The sequence below is a fragment of the Strigops habroptila genome, assembly GCF_004027225.2.
Source record: "Strigops habroptila isolate Jane chromosome 13 unlocalized genomic scaffold, bStrHab1.2.pri S16, whole genome shotgun sequence".
Taxonomy (NCBI): Eukaryota; Metazoa; Chordata; class Aves; order Psittaciformes; family Psittacidae; genus Strigops; species Strigops habroptila.
This window is the reverse complement of record NW_022651054.1, coordinates 12,178,272-12,187,951: the sequence shown is the minus strand read 5'-3', so window position 1 is coordinate 12,187,951 and position 9,680 is coordinate 12,178,272. Positions and strand designations below refer to the sequence as shown.

Here is a 9,680-nt window from a genome sequence, read left to right as displayed (position 1 = left end):
AGCTGGTGCAGTGCTGTGTTTTTTACTTTCAGCCTGGGAAAAACGCTGATAACACTGATGTTTTCAGTTGTTGCTAAGCAACGTTTATTCCGACCAAGGACCTTCTCAGTCTCATGCTTTGCCAGGGAGGAGGGGAAGCCAGGAGGAAGCAGAGACAGAACACCTGACCCAATCCGGCCAAAGGGGTATTCCATAGCATGGCACGTCATGCCAGGTATATAAACCAGGGGGAGTTGCCCGGAAGGCCCAGATTGCTGCTTGGGTTGGGCTGGGTATCAGCCTGCGGGTGGTGAGCAATTGTATCCTCTCCCCTTGTTATCTCCCTTATCATTATTATTATTGGTGGTAGCAGTAGTGGTTTTGTATTATACCTTAGTTACTGGACTGCTCTTATCTCAACCCGTGGGAGTTATTCTTCCGATTCTCCTCTCCACCCCTCCGGGAGTGGGAGAAGGAAGAAGGGGGGAGTGAGCGAGCGGCTGTGTGGTTCCAAGTTACCAGCTAGGCTCAAACCACAACAGTAGCTCTGGGTTACTAGCTGGGCTTAAACCACGACAAAGTCTAAAGCTTCCTTTTTTTGTGAAGGCTATGACTGAGCAGAGGTAAAAAGTATTTTGCACCATCTTTGGTACAGTCATTGAAAGAGAGAGTCGGAGCAAGAAAACAGAGGGTGCAGGACATGGGTATAAAGGGGTGGGGGGGGGAAGGAGAGGAAGAAGAACGGAGAGACAAGGAAAGTGACAGGGCACAGGGCATGCACACAGAGAGAGAAAAAGGAGAGAGAGAAGAGGACAAAGGGATCAATAAATAAAGAAAGGGTCAGATCTGTAAGAAGTGACCTAGAAGGAAAAAAACTAAAACCAGAAATGGGCCAGAGGGCAGAGATGGAGGAAGAGAGAAAAGGGGCCAGGGAACAGGACAGAGGAGGAGAGAAAGGGAAAAAGGGAGAGGCGGCTGGATGGGGAGGCATAGCAAGGAATGAGGGGACAGGCAATAGGCAGAGAAGGAGAGACAAAAGTAATGAGGACAGGAAGCCCGACAGAGGGACAGTGAGCAGGACAGAGGTGGAGAGAAGTATCGGGGCAGAAGGAAAAGACAAACAGAGACAAGGACCAGGACAATGCGATACAGAGAGATTAAAAAATGGACAGGGAGACAGGACAGAGATGGGGGTAAAGCCTGTCACGGGCATTAGGAGAAAAAGGTGGAGAAGGATGGGCTGCAGGACCGGGAGTTACTTCTGCAGTTACTGCTCAAGCTGCTCATCCACAACTGCAAGAACTTTGTGTTTTATTCTGTGCAAAATGCTAGAGAAGCGAGAGACTTGCAAAAACGAGATTACAAAGGATCGAGGTGGATCGATCCTCAGTCAGCTCGTGCGGTCATTTCCATGTGAAGGACAGCACCTGCTATCCTGAATACACACAGCAGTATCTTAGTTGCAGCTGCAGAGCCCTTCTCCTTCATCCAACTGGAAGCCTCGCTAAGCTTTCTGGATATGCCTTCTCTCTGCTCCCCTGATGAGACAAACCTATGCTCCTCTTCGTAAAGCTTCTCCTGCAAAGAACAAAGCAAGTGCTCCTGTCAAATACCACTGAGCATGGAAGCATAAAACCACCCGGCCACTCCCTCGTAACCAGGCCAGACCGTGGACTCCTGGGGCGCTACCTGCACTGGCCAGGAGATTCTCACTCAACCCTCCCGAATCCGAGCTCCTGCTCCCAGCATTACCAGGAGCATGGTGGTAAGACAGCAGGTGTATAGAGGTGTGCACACCAGGTACACGATGGTAAAGCTGCAACCACCGTAACTTCACATGTACTTAACTGCACAGCAGTGGTTCTTGAGGAGCTGTAGCTTCTTTACAGCCCAACTGCAAGTGTTCCAAAACGCCCAGGTAGGCACACAGAAGAGATACTGGGAACCTAAAGCTTAACGTGTTAGACACACTTGGGGGAAGTCCTGCATTTCTATCAAGTCCCCGTGGGCTTGGCAACCCTAGAGGTAGTGGAAAAATGACTGAAAGAAGAAAGCTGGGCTCTTCAAATCATCTCCCCCCAGCCCAAACAACTCCCCTGAGTTCAGATCAGCCAAGCTGCACAAGACACTTCTACCTGCTCTCCAGGCACCCTCATTTCTTTATATCCCTCTCTTACCTGGGTCTCAAAGACAAACGACTCCAAGCTGTTGGCCAACTTCTCTCTTTCCTGTTTCTCTAGATCTCCGATCATAAAGTCTGGGAGTCTAGCAGGCAAAGAGAACAGAAATCAAAGGCAGGAAGTGCCTTCAGCTGAGCAGCACATCATATGCATCAGCTTCTGATGACAACAGCGCTACGTGAGCCACCACCATTCCAAAGCAATTCACTTCCTTTACCTGGAGCTTTAACCCAGCAGAGCCATTTCAAACATCCTTTTTCATCGAGCTCTTCAGTTCATCCTCCAGCAGGTCAGGCACATCACTTACACTTAGTTTCATGGGGATCTCATGGACAAGCTTCTGCTTCTTGGGTGCTTTGATCTTCTTCCCTTCCTCCATTTCGGTAACTGTGCTGTCACTGGAACTTCTGGACAGTTCTTCCTCTTTCGCAGTTTCTCTATTTCCTTTGGGATCCTGTAACAGAAAAAGTACATTCTCAGGCAACGGAACAGATTCGCGGGTTTTCCAGCTTTTTTCCCAGGGCAGAGGACAAACAAGGAAAGAACAGTTCACCTGAGGAAATTCTGTGAGAGAAACAGTGTTGTTTTGGCATATCGGGAATGGGGCTTTGCAACATTAAGGATTTGTAATATTGGGGCTTTGCAATATTAAGACTTTGCAATACTGGGGCTGGGGCTAAGTTACTAAGGGAATGAAACAAAGGGTTTGAAATACCATGACTTAAACAGACACACTCTGTGCTTAAAGACAATGTCATCTTTGGGCAACAGACACTCTGTGCTAAAAAGAATGCTATCTTTGTACAACCTATGAAACTAAGCCGGTGCAAACTGCTGCTGTAGTTAAACTGTAAGATGGAGTACCACATGTCTGCCAGAGAGTTATGAAATTGAACCATGAAAGGAGACAAATAAATAAATAAGAGCAAGGGGCGTGCGAAATCTAGTAAGGGGAGGTGTAACCAGAGGCGAGACAGTTAGCACGTAGATTATATGCACTGGATAGGCTGTAAACCTTGGAGTACCCAACTAATGGGGAAACAAGGGAGGGAACTTGCGGATGGGATAGGAAATCTAAATCCAAGTTCTGCCTTTGCTGTGTGTGCCTACTTGCCAGGACACCCGTTTTTGCACAAACGTGAAATAAATAGCTGCTTTACTGTCGTGTCTGACCAAGGCCTGCCTGAACCTACAGACCATTTCTCACAATTCAACTTCTCAGACACCAAAATCCAAGACTCATTCCCTCAGCATGATGCTCACCCGAGATTCCAGCTTCTCGCCTTCTTCCTTTTTCTGGGACTCTGCTCTGGAAGGGGCAGTTTCTTGCCTGACCTGCTGGAGGCTGCTGCTTCTCTTCTCCCTGCTCTTCACTGGCATCTTCCGCACTGCTTTTCTGGTCTTCTTTCTTTCCCCTGCTCTTCTTTACCCATCTCTGCTAGGCATTCTTCCTCTTCTTCCTGGTTATCACAGGCAAATAAAGGGGAAAACAAAACAGTTGTGTATTTTTTTGATGTAGAAATCCCATGCAAGTGTTTCACAGAAGAGACAATCCCCTGCAAAAGAACGTATGTATGAAAACCAGCACTCACAGTGACTGCAGCCATTAGTGAGAGCCTGTGCTGAGCTACAACAGTAGCTAAGCCACTTCAGTGCAGAACGCAACTCCATGATGAAGCAAGGAGCCTGCTAGACACCTGCACAGACAACACACAGCCAGGAGCCTGGCCACAGAGCACCAGGACAATCTAAAAATGAGAGATTTCCCCAGAAACAAGTCCTGGAACATTTTCAATTCATTCTCAAATAACCTCCTGTGACGCTACACTCATTTTCAGCCATACGGAGTGACCAATAAGGTCATATATATTTTGTATTGAAGGGTGCTGTATGCATAGGCTGGGTACTGGGCCATCCATAGCTATCTCATACATTAGAAGCACTAGGATTTAAAGGGCATTTCTAGAACTTTAACGAGATAAAGTCCATTTAATTTTTAAACAGCATAATTTTCATGGCATAAAACTATGTGAACAAGCCTTAGATCAATTGCTCCTAGATCTAAAGCCTTCAGCTTGATGACCAGGGCAAATCAGCAGCAGAGCAAATAAAGATTCTGCCTGTTCTCAATAGACTGAGACTTGAAATGTCTTGGCATAAACTAGAGAAGCCCTAAGGCCACCCAGTATGGTAACTCGATGTGTCTCCTGCTACAAGCACCTTGCAACACAATCACGATCTGGTTCAGCTACCTCACAATGGTGTCTCTGCATCTAGAATAGTAAGCTTTTATGAAGAAACCTAATGACTTCATTGTAGCAAGACAGGTGTCCAAACCGGAGGAAACCAGGAGAGCAGCAGCAGCAACTGAAATCCTTGCTGACAGTCTCAACAGAAAAGCTGTGATTAGCTGGGGTCCACCAGGGCACAACACATCAAGGTCTATTTGCAGAATAAAAAGAGGGCAATTAGTCCTGCTGCTGCTGCTGCAGACCTTACTGATTTCATGGAGAGAGAATTTCAGTCTCCAGACCTTTCAGCATCTTAAAGCTACAGTACACAGTCTCATTTCCAAAATAACTGCAATTTTAGAATGGAAGCGAGAAACAGGAAATTCCTTGGCTAGTTTCTAAAGTTCGCCCCTTTCCCTATCAAGGAAGATGCAGTGTGACTTAAGGACCCTCCGGGTAACACCCCCCCGTTTCTATACTGAGCACGAAGTGCTGTGGGATGTATGGAATGCGCCTTTGGCTTGTTCAGGTCCTGTGTCCTGTCTCTGCTCCCTCCTTGTGCCCCTCCCCACTGGCAGAGCACGAGGGACCGAAAAGTGCTTGATCGGGGTGAGCGTGACTGAGCAACAATTGAAACATCAGTGCGTTACCAGCGTTATTTTCAAACTAAAGCCGAAACACAGCACTGCACCAGACCGCAGGAAGAGAATTAACTCTGCTACAGCTGAAACCAGGGCAAAGGGAGAGACAAGAACAGTGGCAGGGCGCAGGATGCCCGGGCAGGAGCCTCCGAGGCACTTGAGATTAATCAAGGGAGATTAAGGGAGAATCAACCACACTGGGGGCTCCTGACCCGGCTCGTCTCCGGCAGACCGCAACCCTGCCGCACCAGGCGGTGTGAAGCTCCCCACGCCGGACGGCCAGCAGGCAGGAGATGCCCCTCTGCGCCCGCCTCCCCGATGGACCCGGATCCCCGGTGGGCTCGGATCTCACCTGCTGCCGCCGCTGCCCTGCGCACCGCCATGCTGCTCCCGGGCGCTGCGCATGCGACACACGCTAACGGCGCGCCGGAGGGACCAGAACCGGTGCGCGAACACCGGGATGCGGCCACGAGCACCCCGCGCGCCCGCCGACACCTGAGCGTGAAGCGGCGGCGACGGCGACCACTCGGCACCAGCCCGCAGGATCGCGCCGCCACTTCCGGCGAACAGCAGCGGGGACAATGGGAGCACTACCGCTTATGGACAGAGCCCGGGCTGCAGTACCGAGTTCTGGAGACAGGACGGGAGCAGAGAGCACGGCCAGCGCAACCCTGCGCCCCTCCTTCCCCCCCCCCCCCCCCCCCACCACCACCACCACCACCACCACCACCTGCGGTACTGAGAATTGTAGTGGTATACGCCTCCACGCATCCCCCCCGGCCCAACCCTTGCAGACCCAGAATCAAAGGTTTTGGATTATTTTTAGGCAACCAGAGTGAATCTGGCTCCTCAAGCATAGCCCATCATGGAAAGGTCTTTTTGGGGTAATCAGACCCAAATAAAGTTGTTACCGCCCTTTCTTCGGAAAACCCCTTGTCCTCTACTCACCTACTCCTCTGTGAAATCATTCCCAAGCAGCAGCTTTCTGTCTTGGCACCTTAGGCTTAGCGGCAGGGGCTGGACATTTGCATTTAGGGAGCTGGTTTCTGGGTTGTGTGAGTGTGCTGCCCAGAGAGGCTTGACGCAGATGGACTTTTCCGTGGCTAAGCAAGGGTGGATTGCCATGTCGGTGGCACTGTTCCGGAGGACACCGTGCGTGGGTGAGGCCCAGCAGCAGCTTTCTGTCCTGCTGGCACCTGAGGCTTAGGAGCAGGGCCTGGATGTTTGCACTTTGGGATCTGGTGGCCTGAGTGTAATTTGGGGGCATTTGAAGGTGGTTTGGGGGCATTTCTGGAAGGGTTTGAGCTGGTTCGGGGGTGCAATTTGGGCTGTTTGTGCATAACTGGGGGTAATTCCAGCCGTTTGGGGGCATTTGGGGTGCCTATTGAGCTGCTCTGGGGACTTGTGGGGCATTTGGGGGAGTTTTGGGCTATTTAGGGGCTGGTTTAGGGCAGGTAAAGCCACTTCGGGGGTCATCTGAGCTGATTTGGGGCAATTTGGGTGGGGTTTTGAGGCAGTTTGGGGCATTTCAGGCTGCTTCGGGCTATTTTGGGACACTTTCAGCCGCTCTGGGGCATTTTGGGCCTTTTTGGGGCAATTTGGGCAGGTTTGGGGGCCCTTGGGGTGGGCTTGGCAGAATTCTGTCTGGTTTTAAGGCCATTTGGGGCAGTTTGGGGGCAGTTTGGGTTGGTTTCTTTGCTGTTGTGGGTCAATTCGAGCTGGGTTTGGCTGAGTTTTGTGTAATGTGGGCTGTTTCGGGGGCATTTCAGGCGGGCTGTGGGGCAATTTGAGCTGCACGTGGGTGGTTTGGGCATGTTTGTGGCACTTCGGGTAGGTTTGGGAGCAGCTTGGGCCGGATTGTGTAGGACGCTTCCTATTGGACGGCGCCGGCCGCGGCCGAATCAACGCGGCGGTTTCAGTCAGGTCCGACCTTCCCTGCACGCACCAGCCTCGGGAGGCGAGCGGGCTTCAATCAGGTCCGACCCCACAAACACACACGTCCACTCACACACCCTCCTTCCAGTGGGGTCTACAGCCCCACTTATATTCCTAGTGTACAAGCTACTTAGGTTTATTTGCACTGTCATCACTTTGATATTAATCTTACCATAATGCATGAATGAAGTGGTTTTACCTGGTTTTTTTCATAAAGATGGATAAGTAGATACAGTAACTACAGACACAGCAGTACAAATTGTCCCTTTGCAATGTCTGTTGTGCGTGGAACGCCAGAGCCAGTATTTTGGAATCGCTCTAACACTATGTTTACTTGGATGTTTGAAAAACTCTAATTAATATAAAAGTACATGGACAGGCAGTTCACTAAAACTGATCTGGTTTTGTCTCTGCTGATACATTTATAAAGACTACACTATGCAGTTAACTTATAAATTGTAAAAAACCTAGATTAATTGTCAGCACTTTGTTGTGGGTTGGGCGAGTGTGGGTGTGGTCTCGGTTAGGGGTCAGGGCTTCTGTAGGTGTGGGTCCTGGACTGGGGTCAGGCCAATTAGGGGCTGGGGCATGGATTTATGTTAAGGCATGGTCTAGGCTGGTCTAGGCTGTGGGTGGGTACAGGGGTGGAGGCAGAAATGTGGAGAGGCCAGTGTGCAGGTGGGGCTTGTTGGGGGGGGGTGGGGACTGTGCTGGGAGCGTGCTCTTGGCAATGGACAGGGTTAGGGTGGATGTGGAGACAAGTGGCACTGCAGGGGGTGTGGCCAAAGGTGGAAAAACATCAAAAGTCAGGGGTTAGTGGTTCATAGGTCAAGGGTTATAGGTCAGTGGTAAACTGTCATAAGTTATAAGGTCATATGTTGAGGGTCAGGGGTCGTAGGTCAGAGTTCATAGGTCTACTATGTCATAGTTCATGGGTCAGATGTCATGGGTCACAGATCAAGGATTGAAAGGTCAGAGGTCAAAGGTCATACATCAGGGGACTGTCTCTCGGTTTGTGCATTCTGGCTGCCCTTGGTCCAGACAACATTTTCCCTCCCTGTCCCCCCAGTGAGTATTTTTTTAACACATTATTAACATGCTAAAAAAGTTGTTGAAAGCGGTAATTTTTGTCACATGAACAGCTGGAGCAGGACCCTCTAACAGCAAAAATTTATTGAATACTTTGGGACAAAAATGGACGGTATTTGAACCTCACCTGCTAACAACCATCCTGGAACAGAAGAGCAGTCATTGGCTTTCCCCAAGCAGGCTGTTAAAATACCAGGCTGTGCTTTTAGAGCAAGAGGACATAGAATTGAAAGTAACCAACCTTTTGAACCCAGCAGTGTTCATCACAACCGATGCAGAAGCAGGAGAGCTGACTCACAACTGTTTATAGACTACTGAGCAGGTGTATTCCAGTCATACCAACCCAAAAGATACATCCCATCTTTGTGGATGGGTGCTGTCACCTTCCCATAGTTTTGGGTGACCTTGCTCCTTCCAAATGCAGAATTCAAAGGTCAGTTACTACAGTTGCAAGTTTTCATGCTCCCTCCCATGGGTTTGCTTTTGAGACCCCTTGTCAGGGTCGCTGTCACAGCACAACAGAACCCCTTAAGGCTCACAGTTACTTCTTCCTTTTGCTCACCTCTGCCCCAGTCTCAGAATTTCCAGCGGTGTTTCCCCTGGTCCGCCAGACCAGGTATGCTGACTACTGTGGAAAATAATGACTAGTAATAAGCCACGTTGTAAGATGCTGTGCATAATGAAGCAGATGCTAAGGAGATTAGATTAGGGCACTGGTTTTGGTGAAGTGACTGTAGATTTTTTCCACTTCTTCTGTAACAGAGTGCTTTGAGACAGGTGCTGACAAAAAATGTCCCATTGCCAATGCTTCCCCTTGGCTGGCAGTCCTGTGCCAGCTGGAGCTAGGCCAGCGTATCAGGTTGCACTCCAACATGAAAAGCTAGAAGTCTGATCTGGAAAAAATTGGAACTGCCCATGGAATGCTGTTAGACACACGATCGGATAGTGGTTTGCTGAGGAGAGGATGACCAGGCCTCAGTGTTACCCGAGCTCAGTATTGAGAAAACAAAATTTGCAGCCATGGCAGCAACTGCTATGTCTTAAATGTTGCCCTTTACAGGGCTTGGCACCCTGAATTGTAATAGAGACTGTTAGTCCTTCTTGTGGCCAGTGAACAGGGCTGAAGGAACTGAAAGATCTTGCACAAATTGGGGAATGGCTGCTCGTTTTGCTGCCTGTGGATATATGCGATTGCACATATACCTGCACACTCATGCCTTGTGCACGTGCTCTGTTACTTTCTGCCATAGTCATTTCAGTGTTGTGATAATTCCAGGTGCCAAGCAAGAACGACACAAAAAAGTTGCCCGAGAGTTATGTTAAACAACTCAGGGCTCTTGGCTATTAGCCCACATGAAGTGATTATCTTCAGCTGTTTTCAAATAAGCTTTGCAGATTAGAACTAGTGTCCAAGATAAGTCACTAAGAACATAACTGGTTTTTAATATTTAGAATTCTTATGCTCCTTTAGTGGCTAAAATATTGTAATTTCATATGCCGTGAGGCTGTGAAATTTCACCTGAGCAGAAATTATTCACGTTCACTCATGCCATTTTAGAATTGGCATCTGTTATTTAAACTATCTAAAGTATTTCTGCACCTAAGGCACTTCTTTAAATCCTTGT

The 9,680-nt window shown here is 49.1% G+C and overlaps 1 protein-coding gene across 3 annotated transcripts; it reads right to left on the bottom strand.

The window, feature by feature from the left end:
* Nucleotides 1–597: 597 nt before the first annotated feature.
* Nucleotides 598–5,578, bottom strand: LOC115601794 (hypoxia up-regulated protein 1-like). Of its 3 annotated transcripts, none has more exons than XM_030472202.1 (5): nucleotides 5,384–5,570; nucleotides 3,423–3,619; nucleotides 2,467–2,613; nucleotides 2,157–2,244; nucleotides 598–1,557 (listed from the first exon to the last, which is right to left on the bottom strand). In XM_030472202.1, exons 2-4 carry the CDS (start codon nucleotides 3,537–3,539, stop codon nucleotides 2,164–2,166), a joined length of 345 nt encoding a protein of 114 aa, XP_030328062.1. In that variant the 5' UTR covers nucleotides 3,540–3,619; nucleotides 5,384–5,570; the 3' UTR covers nucleotides 598–1,557; nucleotides 2,157–2,163. The 3 variants fall into 3 exon arrangements, 1 of the variants encoding a protein (XP_030328062.1); XR_003989498.1 differs by having other exon boundaries at nucleotides 607–1,557; nucleotides 2,377–2,613; nucleotides 5,384–5,578; XR_003989499.1 differs by lacking the exon at nucleotides 5,384–5,570 and adding an exon at nucleotides 3,752–4,791 and having other exon boundaries at nucleotides 607–1,557; nucleotides 2,377–2,613.
* Between the last annotated feature and the right edge of the window lie 4,102 nt (nucleotides 5,579–9,680).

What these genes read in the sequence shown, in the direction of transcription:
- LOC115601794 (XM_030472202.1), bottom strand. Translation starts at nt 3,539, where the DNA reads ATGCCAGTGAAGAGCAGGGAGAAGAGAAGCAGCAGCCTCCAGCAGGTC. An exon ending in GCGAGAAGCTGGAATCTCGG is followed by an intron (nt 2,614 to 3,422) that starts GTGAGCATCATG and finishes TTTCTGTTACAG; the next exon opens with GATCCCAAAGGAAATAGAGA. An exon ending in AGATCCCCATGAAACTAAGT is followed by an intron (nt 2,245 to 2,466) that starts GTAAGTGATGTG and finishes TTTGCCTGCTAG; the next exon opens with ACTCCCAGACTTTATGATCG.